Genomic DNA, 21721 nt, shown 5'->3' with positions numbered 1-21721 from the left:
ACTCGTCAGGCTAGATTAGTATTGACCATAATTGACCATCATGGTCCAGTAATAAAACATGTAAAATCTGCTGATATTCATAACAGGCTGCAATACATGTCTGAAAATACAGCTTTGTTCGTGTTGTTGTTGACTAACCAAATGGTTTATGGTTTAAGATTATAGGTTGTGAAGTCATATTTAATCTGTGAGACCCTGAAGTCATCACTTGAAGCTCAGGGAACAGTGGACTTCCTGTTTAACAGGAAGTAAAGAGCTTTTCATGAGGCCTTGACTCGCAATATGTTTCCTTTTCCACGATGGAAAATAAGAGCTTTTACGTGTCCTGAAATCTGTATGGATTAGTTTGCAGGAAGATCCTCCTGGAAGCAGAACAAGGCAGGGAAAGTATGTAAAAACTGGAGTTGCATGGCTTCACATTAGCTGTAATGTAATAATAGAAGTTGATTATATAATAAAAAAGTCGCTGCCACACATAGTCAGCCTTCCTTAGATTTAGTGGGTGTTTGGATTGGCGAGAAAGTTGGAGTTTTAAAATGTTTCATTGATTTTAATACATTCGATTGACATTATTAGAATAGTGAGTGTCAGTGATGTTTAATTTTGACCTTTTTTCAGATTACATTTAAGTTCCCTACTGTAATCTCCAACTCAAAGTTCGTCTTCTGATGGTTTTAGCTATTTTAAATGGTTGAAACTGGTGGTTTATAGTCATTAGCTGGTCTATTGGATGGTTGATCAGCTAATTTTGGCTTGGTAGAGCCCTTTTCCATAGGGGTGTCACAATATATCGCAATACAAAATGCAACTGTGGAAAGTGACAAATATGTATCGTGGATAATTAAAATTACTGTGTGAGAAAAAAATGAAAGTTTTCAGAGTTTTAGTGTCAGTACTACAATAAACTACTATATTAATGTTGAATATAATGTATAATAATGCAATGGGGGAATATTTATGGGACCTGATAATGCCAAATTTCTTGTTACCAGTATAAAGTGCCTACATTATATTAAATATATCTAGTCAGTGAAAGAGTGCAAGCATATTCATATAAAATAATTCAGTATTTTCATCTTCAGAATCATGAATATTGTTATTCTGGTGTCTCTATTGTCCTGTGCTTTGGGTTTCAGCACCAAGTCCAAGAATATTCATTTACACACCAATGTAACACCAAATTTAGCATTTTAATCATATGTTAACCTTTTAACACATGTCTTGGAGTATCGCAATAATATCGTATCGTGAGTTCAGTATCGAGTCGTGAGGGCATCGGTACACCCCTAATCTTCCACAAACATCTCGCCCATTATAGGCCATCATTAGAGGTCGACCGATATGTTGTTTTTCAGGCCGATGCTGATCTTTTTGAACTCCGGATAAATGCTGCCGATTTATTTTGGCCGATATGTGCTTGTTTTTAAGCTCTATTTGAAAGATAAAATGTAACACAAATAATTACTTAAGATTTCTCAACAAAAACCTTTATTGAACACTTGACCAATCTGCACTTGTACAGTTAAATTAAAAGTCTACAAATACAATCACACTTTACACTGTTTGGCCAGCATTTTAACCGTGTTTAATCCAGCTACTAGCTAACGGTATGCTAAAGTTAGCTGCTGACTAGCGTCACATGCAGCGAAGCGATGTTACTTTCTGTTATTCTAACGTCCGTTTTCAGAGCATCCAAGAGAAGCACAGGCATAACAGTAGCATCCGCGTTGATATTCGGTCCGGTAGATAACGGTCGTTAAAGGGGACATATCATGCTAAATCCACTTTTTTAGCCCTTAAATGCATTTTGTTGTATATTTGGAGTGTTTAGAAGTACAGAAAAGTTTAAATTATTCTCTTCAGGTGTTTCGTTGATATCTTTATATTCTGTTTTGGCCTTATTTTTCAACCTGTTCCGATTTTTCTGTTATCTATGACGTTTTGTGAACTATTACGTCACAGTATTTGCAGTGGAACTGCCAAATAAGGACATTGACTTCCAGCCCAACACTTCGAGCAATCCGCCATTTTTATTTCTCGCTGTGATTTTGTAGTCCAAGCTAAAAGATGCAGAAGTTACGAGAGGGTAAGTTAAAATGTTCGGTTGTTGGATGTAGTAACCCACACGCTTCATTACACCGTCTAATGTAGATGAACTGCTCCGCTTGTGACAGGGCGCATGTTTAACTGAAAGAACGAGCAGAGAGAGAGAGACCCGATCGCGCGCGCGCACTCTCTCTCTTCGGAGCCAGGCGAAAGTGTAAACAAGACACCGTCTCCAAACTAGACGCTGTCTTGCTCTCTCTCCCTCGCACATATTAATCAAAATAAATCGACACGGTGGTAAAAGGTCGGAAGACCAAAGTTTCATGTGTAAATACAGTAACACACCATTGCGATACATCCATATGAAGACGTTGTTCTGCAGGTTCGTCTTCATTTTCATCTCGCTCCGGCTCCGACTCTGGCTCGAACATGTAAGGCTGGCTGGACGAGTCTTCCGTTGTTGACATTTTGTTAATAACGTGTGAATAAAAAGTTTCTGTGCCGCTAGATAATCGTATCTCTGCTATCAAACTACAAAAATGGCCGAACAGGGTGGAGTTGAACCTCTGCATCCTGGAGAGGGGGCGGGGTATGAAGTGTCTCAATTGTATTTAAAGAGACCGCACCAAAACGAGTTGCTCTCAGACGCACATCAGAAAAGGGGTAGAAAAGGGGCCTGTGGAGCTATAATAATGAGGAATTCAGACCCAAGCATTGCAGTTCCGCTTTATATAGACTACAAATGTATGATTTATATGTAAAAAGGAACGATTTAAAAGCATGATATGTCTCCTTTAAGGCAACAGTGCCGTATTAGCACCGGGTCTGTCTGTAGCTACCCAACCCTAGCAATGACGACGCTAGCAAAGCAAAGCCAGTCCTTCACTAGCCTATAGCCTATACTTCACTAGCCTATACTAAAATGACTCTAGGCGTGTCTAGGGGTGTGCCGGTTTCAGAAATTGGTGATGACGGTTATGACGTGAGTCAAATGTGACGGTTCGTAACATAACCGTCGTCCGGGGGGCGGGGTTCGTCTGTTATAGGACAACTTAGTTTGAATAAAATTAATATTTGTGTAGTGTTCAATGTTGTTATCAATAGAGATACGCGGATGGGGTATTATTTCATCCGCAACCGCATCACAAAACTCATCATCCGCACCAACGTTTTTTGACCAGATTTCAAAGCCGCACCCGCCCACCATCCGCTGATTGTTTTGCGGTCTATGGACGATGCAATGCTCTGCTGATGCGAGCCGCAAGAAAGCCCTTGTCTGTTCTATAAAGGATACAGCAAAGATATTTAATGCTAATGTATGAGGCATAGGCCTACGCTGAGTTTCATTCATTTACGACGAGATGCGCTCTAGTTCAACTTCACAATGCAATGCAAGTGAACGCGGCGCACCGGCGCCTCCATGTCACGGTTATATTGTCTCCTATATTTATTAAATACATGCAATTGGTTGATAAAACATTTATTAAAATTAAGATACAATTTGTACAAAACGAAATTCGCTTTAAAGTAGAGATGCACCGATTACAATTTTCTGGGCCGATTCCGATTTCCGATTTTTCAGTAAGTTTGACCTGCCGATACCGATTTTAGCCGATTCCGATTTCATTTTTTCTAACCACTTTACAGCACACACAAATATTTATTTTATATCATTTCTGTAATAAAACATTTTACAATTTGCATAGTTCACACACATCTAAAGTGCAGTGTTGTGGAAGAACCATTTCCTTTTCACATTCAATATCCAATAATTTTATATATATATATATATATGTATTTAGCAAACAAAACGTCTGTATGAAAACAGGGAATGGCAATAAAATAATATATAAATAAAAAATAAAATAAATATAGCCTTGCAGTATTAAGATATTTCTCAAAGCACACACACACAGGCCCATTGCAATCACTTGTACAAACTGAATAATAAAACAAGTTTAAATGGGTACATTTTCTATAAATAATAGTCTTTGTTTTCTTTTCTGACATAGCCTACTCCAGTTCTTGTTAAAACACGCAAATTCTGTGCATTTTGGGCACTTTTTTGTGAAACCCTATTTAGGCTATTTTCCATCAAAAGTGTGCTTTCCCTTTAATTGAGCGTGAGCAGTGCAGCAAATAGACTCGGCGCCGAAACACGCGCTTCACTGCTCGCGACGCTCAAACGCTGCTCCTGCTTCCGTTGTGAATTAACATGCACGCCGAAAAAAAATACGCGCTTGCGGTCTGAACGGACGTAATTCAAGAGGTTTTCTACATGTGCTCCGTGTGCACGTGTGATGCTGATGTTGCGCGATGTTAATCATGCGGCGCCCGGGTGCATTTGACCGGCATAAAATCGGCATTTGTCAGACTGACCGGCCGGTCGCCGGTTACGGCCGATCACGTGAAAATCGGCCAATTCCGGTCACCAGCCGATCAATCGGTGCATCTCTACTTTAAAGAAAGGCTTTCTACAAAGCAAAACTTAATGAAGTGGTAAAAATCATGTCTGACGATTTACAAATCAAAACTTCATTAAGTGGTAAAAATCATGTCTCCCGATTGCAAATGTTCATTGCTAATGTTTATTATTGCAAATGTTTTTCATTTGTTTAATAAATCTCATAATGATGGCACATCACTAGGCTATATCATAGCTTTTATTTCTATCTCAAATGATTGGCGGTCGGTCAAGGGGGTACTTGGCAAAGAATCAAATACAGTTGGAAACGATGTAGACCATTAATGACACAGACTGTAAACATTTGTTTTTAATTAGTGTTTAAACATTCTCTATGATAAAAAATGTTTGTAAAAAATATTTTAATAACACGGTTTTGGCGGTTATAGAGATCTAATGACGGTGTTCGACTATAACCGTCGGTCTCACGGTTATATACTAACCGTCACACCCCTAGGCGTGTCGAACACGTGTTCCACAACAACAACAACAACAACACTCGGCTGCCCACAGATGCGCCCGCCTAATAATCGGCTTGCTATTCTTGGATATTGGCCAATCCCGATTATGTAAAAAAATCGGTCGACCTCTAGCCATCATTACCTGATTTTTCCAGCTGATTGTTTGAAAGCGTGTCTCTTTCTCCTCATGCTGACAGTGGAACCTCGTGTGTGCGGATTACTGGAAGATCCCGCTCCAGCACGTGTGCTTCATGACCGGCTGGACCCTCGGGTACATCTTACTCGGCTCCATCTGCGACTGGTGCGTCTTCTACATTATTATTTGTCTTTTTATACTTGTGTCATCAAAGTATTACTACTCAATGTTTCAGCTTCATTGCAATAGATGCAAAACTTCAAACCCAAGTGGCTTGTGCAAATAAATGATGCTTTTAGAAAGTGTTTGCACTTTCTTCTGTGAACTACTGTGGTTATTAGTGGATGACAAGCAAATCTCCAGTAAATCTCGGAGTCGTGATCTCGATTCAAACACCCATGTGATCTTATTCCTAAATGACAGGGAATACAGTTGTCATGATGTGAAACAGCTTCACAAACAGTCTTTTCAATCACACAGTATCATTATTTCTGTCTTTTAAATATTCATATAGTCACAGAACAACTGGGATAAAAGTTTATAGTTCAGATATAAACACTGATGTCTATGTAGCAATCAAAATAGAGGAAATGACTTTTGAAAGTAAATTAACACTTCAAATAACAATTGTATAAATTACAGCGTTACACCAGTAGGTGGCGACAAGAGACTTAAAAATGTATTTGTCACTGAATCATTCATTCAAGAGATTCGTTCAAAAACGCTGATTCATCCAGTAATGAAAAAAGTGATGTATCCATGAGTGAGTCATTGGATCACTCATTAAATATTCATTCTAATCAATTAAACATTTTTAAATACCTTTTTATTTTATTTTAATAAAAAAATTTCTGTTCAGAATTGTGATCTCTATTACACGCAGCTCTGATGTCGTATCATTTACTACCTAATAAACCTCTGTAAAGTTTTACTTGAAAAGTGTGCTCATGTTTCTTTAAAAGTCCACTTGGTTTGATATTGTATCTAATTAAATGACTTAACCCTTGTGTTATGTTGCGGGTCGATTTGACCCGTTTAGATTTTCTAGTTGTTGGAAATACTGGTTAACCTATGTTTTTTTTCTTGATATTTTGTGACTTTTTCTCATTTATCATCATGAACATGCATGCAAAGTTTCAACATGCTGGTGTTTTTTGACATATACAAACAAAATTACTGTTACTTTCGTGATGTTCACGGGTCAATTTGACCCGCATATTTTAACGCTCTAAGGCAACTGTACGGACCCAAAATAATAACATTTCTTGGTTATATATTTTTTTTACTACCTTATGAAGCTAAAAAATTTGGTTTTCCACACTTATTTCAATACATAAAATTATTTTGTCAGCCACAGATGGTAAAAATGACCTATCATTTATTTTTTCAAGCTACCTGAAATAATATTAAACCTTTTTTTTTTTTCTTGATATTTTGTGACTTTTTCACATTTATCATCATGAACATGCATGCAAAGTTTTTGACATATACAAACAAAATTACTATTACGTTTGTGATGTTCGCAGGTCAATTTGACCATCATAGGCATCTATTCAAAAGCAACTGTACAGACACAAAATAAAAACATTTATTTTATGTATGTCAGGGCATCAACTCCACTTCTAAAGTGTAAGTGTATCTAAAAGTGCTCTAACCCAAACCAAACACACTTGAAAAAGCTAAATCATGGTGTTCAGAATTAATTGCAAATTACAAATGAAAATCTTTGACAGACACAGATAGTAAAATAAGCTCTCATTTATATATTCAAGATATCTGAAATATATTGAGACGTCGACATAGACAGCAGGAAAAATGAGCTCAGATAATTGATTAATTGTTCAGTTATGATGTTCTAAGCAAAAAATAAATAAATATATAAATTGTATATGCAAATATATATAAATATAATGTATATTCAAATTTTGTCAAAGCAAAACAGTTTTAAAAAATGGTTAAAAAACATTTTCATTAAATCATATCTTCAGATATATATTTTTTGGAATATTTGACAAATGTTGATATTAAAAGTTTACAGTTTGTACCTGAATTTTTGTTGTTTTTCATAGTGTGATTTTTTTGAGGAAGTATATTGAATCCAATTAGGGTCAATTTGACCCGAACCATAAGGAGAGTGTACAGAACTCCAACATAACACAAGGGTTAAACTGATAGTCCACCTAAAAAATAAAAATTCTATAATCAATTACTCGCCCGTATGTCATAGCAAATTTTCTTCAAAACACAAGTGCAGATATTTCTATTATAACCACAGAGATTTCTGTGCCTCCATGGAAAGTCCAAACCTATGCTTTGATTTTCTTCAAAAAGTTCCTATAGTCATGTTAAAAGCAACGCATATGATTAATGTGCGGTTTAATCCAAGTCTTCTGAAGGAACACGATCGCTTAGTTTATATGATGAACAGATTTAGGTTTTAATTCACGTATAAACACAGAGCTCCTTCAGTGGAGGGACGGAAATCTCTCAGGTTTGTGTTTCACAGATGTGAAAGTCTCGTGGGTTTGGATGCCGTCGATCTCAGAAAGAGTAGAGCCGTATTTCATTTCTGACGGCAACGAAAACGAGGCTGTGAGGGGAACAACTGCATGTAATGGATCGTTCTGTCATCTAACAACTATCCGACTGTTGATGAAACGACTTTCCCAAGAAAGCTTTCAGTAGATATTAGGGATGCACCGATATGAAAAATTTGACCGATAATTCTTTATATCTGAAAGCCGATAACCGATATATTGGCAGATAAATCTAAAATCCAAATTTTTATATAATTTTTTAGAGCCTGATTATAAAAACTAAAGTCTCACCATTAAAGTCCACGTCTCAAGCACACAATTATTATAATGATGTTCTCATGATAACTTTATGTAGCCGATATAAAAGCACATGTTGCACTTTACTGTATTTTCCTTTTTAAAGTGATTTCAATCATATTTCAAGCGAGTGTTGAACGGTGTGAATCTGAAGAGTCTCAGCTGGAGGAAATAATACATTATTTATCGGCTTTAATATATCGGACAGATTTTCTTATCAGGCCAATAACGATAACATTAAAAATGAACATATATCGGCCGATACCGATATGGTGGACGATATATCCTGCATCCCTAATAGATGATAACTTGAGTGAGTTGTAAAAAATTATGATCTAGGCTGTAAAAAACCCTCTGTGTGTGTGTGTGTGTGTGTGTGTGTGTGTGTGTGTGTGTGTGTGTGTGTGTGTGTGTGTGTGTGTGTGTGTGTGTGTGTGTGTGTGTCTCAGGTTGGGTCGTCATTTGAATAAATGTATGTTTTTATGTTAAATTAACATGTTAACACACAATTAAGTGGACTTAAATGTGTGTGTGTGTGTCAGATTGGGTCGTCATTTCAATAGCAAATTGTTTTTGTTAAATAAACACGTTAACATACACAATTAAGTGGACTTAAATAAGTGTGTGTGTGTGTGTGTGTCTCAGGTTGGGTCGTCATTTGAATAAATGTATGATTTTATGTTAAATTAACACGTTAACACACAAACACGTTAACACACAATTAAGTGGACTTAAGTGTGTGTGTGTGTCTCAGGTTGAGTCGTCATTTGAATAAATGTATGTTTTTATGTTAAATTAACACGTTAACACACAAAATTAAGTGGACTTAAGTGTGTGTGTGTGTCTCAGGTTGAGTCGTCATTTGAATAAATGTATGTTTTTATGTTAAATTAACACGTTAACACACAAAATTAAGTGGACTTAAGTGTGTGTGTGTGTGTGTGTGTGTCTCAGGTTGAGTTGTCATTTGAATAAATGTATGTTTTTATGTTAAATTAACATGTTAACACACAATTAAGTGGACTTAAGTGTGTGTGTGTGTGTGTCTCAGGTTGAGTCGTCATTTGAATAAATGTATGTTTTTATGTTAAATTAACACGTTAACACACAATTAAGTGGACTTAAGTGTGTGTGTGTGTGTGTCTCAGGTTGAGTCGTCATTTGAATAAATGTATGTTTTTATGTTAAATTAACACGTTAACACACAATTAAGTGGACTTAAGTGTGTGTGTGTTTGTGTGTGTCTCAGGTTGGGTCGTCATTTGAATAAATGTACACACACTTATTTAAGTCCACTTAATTGTGTATGTTAACGTGTTAATTTAACATAAAATCATACATTTATTCAAATGACGACTCAACCTGAGACACACACACTTAAGTCCACTTAATTTATGTTATGTTAAATTAACACGTTAACACACAAAATTAAGTGGACTTAAGTGTGTGTGTGTGTCTCAGGTTGAGTCGTCATTTGAATAAATGTATGATTTTATGTTAAATTAACACGTTAACACACAATTAAGTGGTCTTAATAAATAAGTGTGTGTGTGTGTCTCAGGTTGGGCCGTCGCTGTGCGCTGCTGCTGTCAGTGGTGTTCTCTGGACTGCTGGGAATCATGGCTTGTCTTTCTAACAGTCCTTCGGCGTTCCCGTTTCTCCGGCTCTGCCAGGGCTCGACGTTAGCCGGAGTGTTTCTGTCGTCTTACATTGCACGCAAGTACACTTTATCACATGACCTCTTCAAATCTGCAGCTGATAATATAAGCTCTGTGAGGCTCTGAGACACTCGAGGCTGTTTGCTGTGCACGAGTGCTTTTGGAAACTGCTTGTTCACTCCAGGTCAATATTTTAATAAGATTTGGTTATGCAAATATATCATTTTAAGTGTCCGTCTCTTCCTACAATCATCTACACAACAGGAAGTGCTGTTTCCCTTTAACTGTTCCTGAAGTCTTAGATTACGTGTCACAATAGATTAATGAAACTACTCGAGATTGTCCATCTGGCTCTAATTTCCATAAAATACAAGTAAAACATATGAACCGGTCTGACGGGGACAACGGGGGAAATGATCCGTCGTATAATGAAGGGCAGGGACATGTGACATTTATTATAATGGGTTCATGTAAAGATAAGTTCACTTAAATTAAAACTTGTTATATTTTTAAAGCCTTATAAAGTTTTAAATTGATTGCTTTCAATTATACTGTAATGTGGAATGGCTATAATTAATGGCTAAAAATGTTTCATAGAGATTAGTATTTTCATAAAAAGATTGTACATTAAACAAATATTTAAAATAGGTTTTTTTCTACATTCATTTGGAGATTAAATTTGAAATTGTTACAATATAGAAATATATTAAAAACTTGAATGTTTGGTGTGATTAATACTGACAGCATTAGTTTTAATCTTAAGCTTTTTTAAATGAAAATAGCCAAATATAAATTGGAGTTTTAGAATCTCAAACATACAAGTGTAATTTTAGTTTTTATTACAGTTTTATAAATATTTTGAATTCGAGTTCATTTTTATTTATTAGTTTAATTTTTAGTCATTTGATTTTGTGCTTTTGTCGTTTTATTCCTTTTTTTAGGCTTATAAAGCTTATTTTTATTTCAATTTGTAGCTGGTTTTCATGTTTATTTATTTCCAGTGAATAATGTTTGTCCATCTTACATGTATTTCAGTTTATTGCTAAGGCAACATTTCTTAGTTTAATTTCAACTAAATTTGATATTTTATTTCAGCTTTTTTTTCTTCTTCATTTAACAGAAATGTTTTTAATTGGTTTAGTTTTAGTTAATGATAATATTCCTGATACACACAATACATACTCTTTATTAAAACGAAATAAAGTGAAAGAAAAGACACGGAAACTCTTTCAACACTGATATTCTAAAATATGGACGATAGTAATATTGAAGAACGAGTAGATATGCCTCGTGTGTGTGTGTGTGTGTGTGTGTGTGTGTGTGTGTGTGTGTGTGTGTGTGTGTGTGTGTGTGTGTGTGTGTGAGCAGATGTTCTTGATCAATAGGAGGCTCTTGATAAGGAGTGTTGTTCGTGTGTGTGTGTGTGTAAGCAGTTCTTGATCAATAGGAGGCTCTTGATAAGGAGTGTTGTTCTCGTGTGTGTGTGTGTGTGTGTGTGTGTGTGTGTGTGTGTGTGTGTGTGTGTGTGTGAGCAGATGTTCTTGATCAATAGGAGGCTCTTGATAAGGAGTGTTGTTCTCGTGTGTGTGTGTGTGTGTGTGTGTGTGAGCAGATGTTCTTGATCAATAGGAGGCTCTTGATAAGGAGTGTTGTTCTGGATCCGTGACGGAACAGCATTCCACTTCTATCTCACTTCTTCTATCTCAGTGTGTTTTTAGTCGGCTGAGGAAAGTTCAGTGTGTGTGTGTGTGTGTGTGTGTGTGAGAGTGTGAAGATCAGATCTCAGTTCTTTCCATCGTAAAGAGTCCGTGTTCTTGTCCTGCACTTCCTGTGATTGTTATTGGAGAGTGTGTGTCAGCCAGAACACGCAAACGTTTCGTGAGCTCTCGCGGAAAACTGTGTGTGTGTAAACACAGGCACACACACACACACTCGACGTCTCTTTCTTCTGTACGACCCGTCAGATGCCCAGACACATTCTTCATTTCTGTTGTCCACATTTACAATAACAGTGTTGAAAGAGGTTTTGTAGCTGCCCGTTTATTTAGTTTAATAAAGAAATATGTTAGAATTATTTTCTGCTCGACAAGACTTCATTTATTTGATCAGAAATATTGTAAAAATTGTGGTTTTTGTTTTGTTTTTTTAAAGTGAATATACAGTAAAGTGTAATTCATTGCTGTGATCAAAGCATCATTACTCCAGTCTTCAGTGTCACATGTGACATCAGATAATTATAAAATGCCTTAAAAATACTTATTTTTTGTACACTTTAAATAGTGTTATGGATTGGAAGTGCACATTATTAACAGCACATGTGACCAGCTGTTAGATGTTTTCAGAAAGAATATTAACAATGTTGTTTTTGAAAAGATGTTTATGGTTAATTGCTACAAATGATTGTCACATGATCCTTCAGAAATCATTTTTAATATGATGAGTTGATGATCAAGAAACATTTATGATTATTTTGTTTTTACTGCTTAATTTATTGTGGAAATTGTGATACGCTATCATTCAAAAGTTTGGGATGAGTAAGATTATATATATATATATACAGTGCTATGCATAAGTTTAGACACCCATGCTAAAGTTGACTAAAAAGAGGAATAAAAAATCATCTTTTGGAAATTGAACTTAATGCCTTAATTAAAAAAATTAGGAAAAATCCAACCTTTAAGGACACCAATTTTCTTTGTGAATGAATAATGTATCGTAAATAAATAAATGTTCTTCCTTAAAATACAGGGTGCATAAGTTTGGACACCCCTATGTTAATGTCCCATAGAGGCAGGCAGATCTTTATTTTTAAGTTTTTTTTTTTTTTTTTTTTTTTTAGGATACTATGCATCCTGATAAAGTTCCCTTGGCCTTTGGAATTAAAATAGCTCCACATCATCACACACCCTTCACCATACCTAGAGATTGGCATGGTTTTATTTCAGTTAGCCTAATAGCTGGTGTGATTTGCATTGAGAGATGATCTTATGGAAAGTACTCCATGCCAATCTCTAGGTATGGTGAAGGCTATGTGATGATGTGGGGCTATTTTAATTCCAAAGGCCAAGGGAACTTTATCAGGATGCATAGTATCCTAAAAAAAAAAAAAAAAAAAAACTTAAAAATAAAAATCTGCCTGCCTCTATGGGACATTAACATAGGGGTGTCCAAACTTATGCACCCTGTATTTTAAGGAAGAACATTTATTTATTTACGATACATTATTCATTCACAAAGAAAATTGGTGTCCTTAAAGGTTGGATTTTTCCTAATTTTTTAAATTAAGGCATTAAGTTCAGTTTCCAAAAGATGATTTTTTATTCCTCTTTTTAGTCAACTTTAGTATGGGTGTCTAAACTTATGCATAGCACTGTAGACTCAGCAAGGATGCATTAAATTGATCAGAAGTGACAGTAAAGACATTTATATTAATATCTATATTATTGACGATTTCTATTTCAAATAAATGCTTTCTATTCATCAAATAAACATGTAAATAATGGTTTAAATAGTGATTTGGTTGTGAGTGCAGTGCGCTTGAAGAGACTCCGCCCACACACTCTTCTGATTGGCTGTTATGTTTAAAGGTGTTTAATTCCCTTTCCACAAGATGTAAAATAAGTCTTTGATGTCCCCAGAGTGTGTGTGTGAAGTTTTAGCTCAAAATACTCCACAGATATTTCTATATAGCATGTTAAAATTGTCACTTTTTGAGGGTGAGCAAAAACACACCGTTTGTGTGTGTGTCCCTTTAAATGCAAATGAGCTGCTGCTCCCGGCGCAGGGGGCGGAGCTTCAAGAGCTTGTGTCCTGAAAATTTCAAAAACTTTTAGCCTTTTATGTTTAAACCGGAGTCAGAAAAAGATGGAGAGACTCGAGAAGAAGTGACAACATTTCTGAATGGTTAGTTGGTGAATTTATGAAGCTTATGTGTAGTTATCTTCTAGTCATTGATTAGCATATTCTGTCATATTAATCTATAAATCGTGTTCAGGGGGCGGAGTTTATGTAAATTCTAGGGTTGGTGATGTCACTAACCCGGGAGGAATGTGGTGTAGTCTCTACCAGCCGTTTGTTGTAGTCCTTAAAAGTGATTTCTGTAAAAGCAAATATCTCCCTTTGCTTTGAACTTTGAGCGTCGTAACTTTGCAGATGTTGTTTATGCTCAAACAGCAACATTACACACTCACTAAAGTTAGAAAAGTCAAATCATAATCAACCACTCCTTTAATTGATTTGGTTGTGAGTGCAGTGCGCTTGAAGAGAGACTCCGCCCACACACTCTTCTGATTGGCTGTGATTCGTGATTGATTTGTTTCGTGTCTGTGGACACACTGTCACTACTGTCTCTCTCTGGTTTAATCCTGCAGGACTGGAATGGAGTGACCCGCCTCACAGACTCATGGTGTCGATGGTCAGCGGCTTCTTCGCGGTGTTTGCCGAGCTGCTGTTGCCGGGGCTTGCAGTGCTGTGCCGTGATTGGCCCGTTCTTCAGGCAGTCACCACACTTCCCCTGCTGTTACTGCTCTCCTATTGGTGGTGAGCCGTGTGAATGCTGTCTCTGTGTGTGTGTGTGTGTGTGTGTGTGTGTGTGTGTCATACATCGTTTTCTTTAAAGGAGCAGTACATTCCGACTACTTACTGTCTTAAACATAAAGCAACAAATGGCCATTTTGACAGATTGGTATAAAATGTCATATTCCAGTCGTATTAATTCCCCAAACAACTTAACAGACCAGATTCAGATCATCAGTTCATCAGTGAAGAGCCCCATGAACTCAACAGAGTTAATAATTATAATAATTATAATAATAATAATAATGATTTCTCTATTTTAATCGAATCCCATGTTGAATCTCAAATACCAAGATTCGATGTGTTAAGCAGGTTTACACGACAACGATGTACTAAAATTAGAAAAGTGTTTTTCACGTACAGACATAGGCGTCGATTAGGGCTGGGCGATATATCGATATAAAAAATATATCAATATATTTTTGATATGCGATATATGCAATTAGACCATATCGCATCGATATAGTTCAAATTTGCGCTGTGATCCTTGCTCCCCGTGCCCCCGCTCCTCCTTTTCCACTCTGCGTGCGTGTTTAGAGCATGTTATGTTATGAGAGGCGAATCATGACTACTTCAGAAAACCCAGCACAATAGGAACTACCAGGCAGTGACATAAGTGTACGCTGAAATAAAGTTTTTCACCTCAGAAACACGGACTTTCTTGTCCTGTCAGCCGTTATCCTGTGCTCGTAGCGCACACTCAAATGCGGCGGCGCGCGCTGTATCGCCTCACTGATCAAGTGCAAAAGAAATTACGAGCATGCAACGCCGTTACGTTGTAAATTACACGAAATAAAAGTAATGCATTTCGTGTAATTGCATTTCACAGAATGAAAATAGATTTTCATTCTATTCACCAGTTTCCATGTTTCATTAACAGTTATTGTTAATATTGTGTATTCACCATGGCAACTGTCGTTTCTATATTAACCCCAAAATGCCATTATTTTTCTTTGTGTTATTTTTTTCTATTTTTAAATGACTGTAGTGGCTCATACCAACATTGTATTAACAAAAACTAGTTTGGGACTGCTATTTAATAGCTTTAGCATAGGCCTAATGTTTATTTATTAGTACTAGTCTTTACTATTAGTCATATTATTACAATTTATGTTAAGTAAAGGGGAAAAGTACTTGTGTGTGTTAACAAATTTTGTGTAAACGTGTTATAATTTGCTTTATGTATGTATGTATGGGCAAATTATAACATGTTTACACAAAATTTGTTTATATATTCAATGTAAAGTTTGATAATCATAATTAATAAATCGCAATTACAATTCGAAGGGAATAATCGTCAATTATGATTTTTGTCATAATCGTGCAGCCCTAAGGTGAAGAAACCTGTTTATTGTTTATTCATTTGATTTTGCAACCGTTCACTGAAATAGCCTGTTTCAATTAAACTACTTGTGACATGTCATATTTGGCTTTGACTTTGACTGAACATTTGCTCTCACTTTGCGGAAAAAATATCGGGATATATATCGTATATCGATATTCAGCCTAAATATATCGGGATATGACTTTTGGTCCATATCGCCCAGCCCTAGCGTCGATACACGTACCCACCAGATTTCGTCATTTTGTACCCACCACTTTTGTTTTTCTTACAGTTTTCAGTGGTTATGATGAGCAATATGAGAGAGAAATTTGATTATCGTTGTTTAGGTACATTAAACCACGTTAAGCTTTTTTCCTTACAATAGGCTCTAATTAGGGCTGCACGATAATGGTTAAACTGATAATCACGATTATTTTGCTCAAAATTATAATTGCGATAATTAATCACGATTATACTCATTTGAGAAACAACAGAGAAAGAGAAGAGACAGTTAACGGTTTATATATATATATATATATATATATATATGCAATACTGCGCAATACGCTGCATTTAATAGATCATGATGACTCACGAGTAATTGCGCAAAATCCACGCAGATTTGGCTTACACGAATTTCCCCAGCAAAGTGAGTAAACATAGTAACATGCCAAATTGGCCAGTGATTTGACAGCGTTTTACCTGCCAAAGTTCATTTTTAGCCGCATTTGGCAAACCATCAGACTTCATTTAACCAACTAGGACAACTTCCTCAGACAGCAAGTCAATACAAATTGCATGATTTTGATGAGCGCTTTGTGATGCGTCTTCACATTAGATCTTCTAAGCGACACATTTCGGTTGCAAATTAGGCAAAGTACAGATCCAGATCGCTCAGTAAATTCGTACTGCAAAGAAAAATAGTCTACTTGTTGATACACACTGAAAACTGTCAGTGGCTGTCGTTTTCAACTGATTCACATCATGAAAACTGGTAACTTTAAAAAATAGAAAAGTGAAACTCATTTAGAAACAGATTTAGTCACACAAACAGCACAAGTGGCTTGTGAAGAAACAGACTGGCTGTGTAACAATTTCCTGCAAACAGAATATCGCTGTGGAGATCAGTGCTTTTCCGCAGTGTAGAGCGCACGCGCAGGGTTGCCAGACGGCACCGATTAAGTAAAACACGGGGCATAAAATGTAAGAGAAAAGCTCTGTTTGGGTGATTTAAGCTATTCAGATCTGGCAACCACAAACATCAATGCTAGTGGGGACTTGTTAACAATGCAAGATAATGCAAATGTCAAATCAAAAAAGCGTTTTCAGGATAAATAACGAGCGGGAAAATATTGCGACGATTAAATGAATCGAGAGAGGCAGATATCGTTATCGCGATTCAAATACGATTAATCGTGCAGCCTTAGCTCTAATGAAGCAGAAACGCTTAAAGGGATAGTTCGGCCAAAAATGATATTAAACCCATGATTTACTCACCCTCAAGCCGTTCGAGATGCATATGTCAATCATTTTTCAGACGAACACATTTTCAGTTATTTTAGAAAATGTCTTAGATCTTTCAGTGGTTATAATGTCAAGTTATGGGGTCCACCTCCTTCAAGTCCCAAAAAAGTGCATGCATCCTTCACAAAAGTAATCCATCCGGCTCCAGGGGGATAAACGAAGGCCTTCTGAGGTCTTCACGGGAGATGGATGCTGGTGTATGACGTAGGCCGTAGTGTAGGAAGCGGCGTAGTGGTGCAACGGATCATCATTGATCCGTGATCCGTTCGGATCAATATCTTCGGTTCGGCACACACGTGATCCGCGGATTGATTTATGGGGGGAAAAAAAGCACTCAACATTTGCTTATATTTGTTGTTCATTTAAACCGTTATGAACCGCAGCGAGCGTGACACCTCATTCGCGCCGCAAGACCTCCAGACGCGCGTAAACGCGTATTTACATTGACTTAACATTGAAATCACTCGCGCCAGACGCTCTATTCGCGTTTGGTGTGTGAACGCAGCACGAGGGTGAGGGCGGGCGAGAGAGAGAAAGAGTGCCTGCGAGTGCGAGTGAGTGAGCGAGAGTGAAGTCTGCGGTCTTGGCCATTAGTTGATTTACTTGTTTTTGTGTAGGTAATACGTTGTCAAATATGTTTAAACTTAAATAAACTACCTATACAAGTAGTTATGTCTCTTTGTATTAATGTGTGCTGTTATTGACATAATGCGCGTCATTGACAAAATGCGCAACCAGATGTTCGAATAGTTCAAATATGTGCTTTTTTAGAGGGAATATTCGAACGTCATTTTTGAGCAATTTTGCCAGCCCTATATGACAGTGGAAACACATCAAGCATTGGTTCTTGTTTAAAGGAAGGAGATATGCCTTTTTATGTTGCACTTTAAGTTGTTTTTCATTAATTATGTTAAAAAGAAGATATTATGCCTTGTGCACTTTAAGTTGATTTTATATATTTTAATTTAATAATTTAAAAGTGTTAATAAACAAAACAAAAAGTTTTTTTTGCTGATCCAAAAAATGATCCGATCCGTGACTCTGATCCGAGAAACGATCCGAACCGTGAGTTTTTTGATCCGTTGCACCCCTAAAGCGTCGTGACGTAGAACGAAGTACAGCTAAATCAAACGCTACGTCCTACGTCATACACCGGCATCCATCTCCCGTGAACGCGCATCGACCGTTGCCGGAAGCAACATATTTTCATTTATAAAGTTTTAAATATGTATATTTTTACGGCAAAACCGCACGGATTACCCTCAGAAGGCCTTCGTTTATCCCCCTGGAGCCGGATGGATTACTTTTGTGAAGGATTCATGCACATTTTGGGACTTGAAGGAGGTGGACCCCATAACTTGACATTATAACCACTGAAAGATCTAAGACATTTTCTAAAATAACTGAAAATGTGTTCGTCTGAAAAATGATTGACATATGCATCTCGAACGGCTTGAGGGTGAGTAAATCATGGGTTAAATATCATTTTTGGCCGAACTATCCCTTTAATGTCAGATTACGTCCATAATAATTTGACTTTTGGTTCGATTTTTTTTTTGCCCGTTTTCAGTGGTTATGAGGAGCAATATGAGAGAGAAATTTGGTAATCGCTGTTTAGGCACATTAAACCACGTCATGTCATATTGTCAACATGGCACTTATGAAGCAGAACAGTGGGTCATGTGTCTAATGCTTTTTGAGAACTTAAGGCTTTCTTCTTCATAAAACGAGTCGGACATCATCACATTTTTGAATACATTTTTATTTATTTACATTAGTGAGCTCAAAACATGACCTGCGCGAAAGAGAAACAAAGATTAATGCGTCTCTGACCCCAGCACATCTCAAACCAGACTGACGCCCATGCGAACATTGTCAAAACCATCCCCGTTTATACGGCTCCACAGAAACCACTGAAAACGCTGTATATTGCACGCCAGGATGTTTCACACACACACACACACACACACACACGATAACTATCGTTTTCCCAAATTTGCACTATGAAATTTGTTTTCTAAAGTTTGCATTGAGTAAGCACCACTAATAATGTGATTTGTGTATGTGTGTGTGTGTGTGTGTGTGTGTGTGTGTGTGTGTTTGTGTGTGTTTGTGTGTGTGTGTGTGTGTGTGTGTGTGTGTGTGTGTGTGTGTGTGTGTGTGTGTGTGTGTGTGTGTGTGTGTGTGTGTGTGTGTTGCGCACACAAGCTGTGCTTCAGTGTTCCCAGAATCTCCTCGTTGGCTCTTGGCCACGTCTCAGATTCCTCAAGCTAAGAAGTGTCTCCAGTCTTTTTCCGCACGGAACGGGGTGTGTGTTAGTGACGAGCTCTTCCCTGCGGAAACACTGCTGTCAGGTGAGAACCTCGGCCTCACACACTTCCAAGACCACAACTATCGTCTCTAGGGATGCACTGAAGTCAAAATATTTGGCCAAAGTCTGAATACCAAATATCACATTTTTTCCCATTTATTTTAACAGTTTTCCACCATTGCATAAATTAAATAGTCAAAATGTGCTTTTTATTATTTTGTTTTACTTTTAAAAGAAAAAATCATTTACAAAACTACAATTTAAAAATAGTTATTTTACATTGAACATATAAAACTTTTTTTTTTTTTTTAACACTGAACATTTTTTTTTTATCATTCTAGCAGACATTATACCAACAAAGCACAGTATAACTTAAAATAAAGAAATATTTTTATTTGGCCATCTTTGAGCCATTTGATCGCGTCATCAAAAAAACATCATTGTTCTGTAACATTTATTCAGTCTTTTCACTTATTCGGCCGAACATCTTAAGTGTTTGTTTTTTTTTTGTGCTATTTTCGGCTGAATAATTTCATTTGCCGAACATTCGGCGCATCATTAATAGTCTCATGTTATGGGTTTTAAACATGGAACATGTCTTGTGTATCTGTATATGTGTAGCTGGAGACCCAATACACACACTTGACCACTTGTCTATTTGCATAATGTATTCCCTGTATTTGGCCCAAGTCTTCAAGTTGACCCAACAGTCAATGCAACTTCATCAGCAGAATGTGTTGTCGATAGGGACTCACGATACGATATTATTGTGATACTCCAAGACATATGATAAAAGTTAACAAAAAATGTTCTGTTGATTTAAAATGCTAAATTTGGTATTACATTGTGTGTGTAAATGAATATTCTTGGACTTGGTGCTGAAACCCAAAGCACAGGACAATAGAGACACCAGAATAACAATATTCATGATTCTGAAGATGAAAATACAGAATTATTTTAGATGAATATGCTTGCACTCTTTCACTGACTAGATATATTTAAATAATGTAGGCACTTTTTACTGGTAACAAGACATTTGGCATTATCAGGACCCACACATATTCCCCCATTGCATTATTATACATTATATTCAACATTATATATAGTAGTTTAATGTAGTACTGACACTAAAACTCTGAAAACTTTAATTTTTTCCTCACTCAGTAGTTTTTATTTTGGATGAACTATCCACGATACATATTGTTGCATTTTTGTATTGCGATATATTGTGACAGGATATATTGTTCCACCCCTAGTGTTTGAGACGTCCCAGTGATGATCAGAGATATTGAGTGGCTCCGCTGTTATGGTGTGATCATACTTTCACAGGAGATAATGAAGAACAGCATCTAGCTCTTAAAGAGGAGAGTTGGTCTCATGATGAGACGGCTCTTTGGTTCCAGTGCAGTAATACTCCAGCTCACTGGAATCTGAATCACATTACGACAAATCAAGACCCGTCCCGATAGTGAATAGACCCATTTATGGTGTTTAAATTGAGGAATCGAGCCCGTCCCTGCCGGAGATTTTAATTGGTCTCTCTCTCTCTCTCTCTCTCTCTCTCTCTCTCTCTCTCTCTCTCTCTCTCTCTCTCTCTCTCTCTCTCTCTCTCTCTCTCTCTCTCTCTCTCTCTCTCTCTCTCTCTCTCTCTCTCTCTCTCTCTCTCTCTCTCTCTCTCTCTCTCTCTCTCTCTCTCTCTCTCTCTCTCTCTCTCTGTAGAGATAGATGAGATGTTCCCTGAAGACGTCCAGCCGGAGTATCATCATGTCATAGAGTTGCGTCACACCAGAGTCATCTGGAAGAACTGCCTCATATTGTCCTTCACTCTGTAAGTTACACCTGAAACTGTCAACATCATACTTCTGTTACACATATTAGAAAAGTGCTGTGGAAATCCAGAAATAAGTGAATCAGCACAAGCTCCTCCTCTTCCGTTGAGAACGGGATTGTGGGTGATATTAGCCAAGCACGTTTGGCGTATATTCAGCATCCTATGATCCTCTAGTTTTGCATTATGTACAAATACCTTGCAAATGGAGAAAAAAATCATTTGTCACGTGTCAAATACAGACCACAGACCTTCTCAACATGTTTTTGCTCCTTGCCAGTTTTATGTAGATCATATATGTGCTTTAAGGGGAGACGCCCCAGTGAATAGGGAAAAAAAAATGTAATAAATGTAATCTAATAGATATCAGCATGAAACTTCCCCAGTTGATTACTGACATTAAGACAAATATATTTTGTATTACAGGTTTTTAGAATATTTAGATCTCATTAAATATGCACTAATTTGCAAATATTTCCAGAAGAGAAATCTGAACATTGGATAAAGCCAGATTCAAATTATTGTTAATTTAGCAAATTATTGATTATTGTTTCATTTTG

At 36.8% G+C, this 21721-nt stretch overlaps 1 protein-coding gene across 1 annotated transcript in view; it reads left to right on the top strand.

The window, feature by feature from the left end:
* Nucleotides 1–21721, top strand: part of slc22a31 (solute carrier family 22 member 31) — a 35953-nt gene that overhangs the window by 1639 nt on the left and 12593 nt on the right. Inside the window, exons 2-6 of the mRNA XM_079865004.1 lie at nucleotides 5169–5272; nucleotides 9503–9657; nucleotides 13970–14138; nucleotides 19231–19376; nucleotides 21053–21161. Of these exons, the coding sequence (XP_079721130.1) occupies nucleotides 5169–5272; nucleotides 9503–9657; nucleotides 13970–14138; nucleotides 19231–19376; nucleotides 21053–21161 (683 nt within the window). The remainder of the gene's footprint in view (nucleotides 1–5168; nucleotides 5273–9502; nucleotides 9658–13969; nucleotides 14139–19230; nucleotides 19377–21052; nucleotides 21162–21721) is intronic.

This window comes from Squalius cephalus (genome assembly GCF_949319135.1).
Source record: "Squalius cephalus genome assembly, chromosome: 3".
Taxonomy (NCBI): domain Eukaryota; kingdom Metazoa; phylum Chordata; class Actinopteri; order Cypriniformes; family Leuciscidae; genus Squalius; species Squalius cephalus.
Note: the sequence above shows the minus strand (reverse complement) of the source record. Positions and strands in the feature narration are given on the sequence as shown.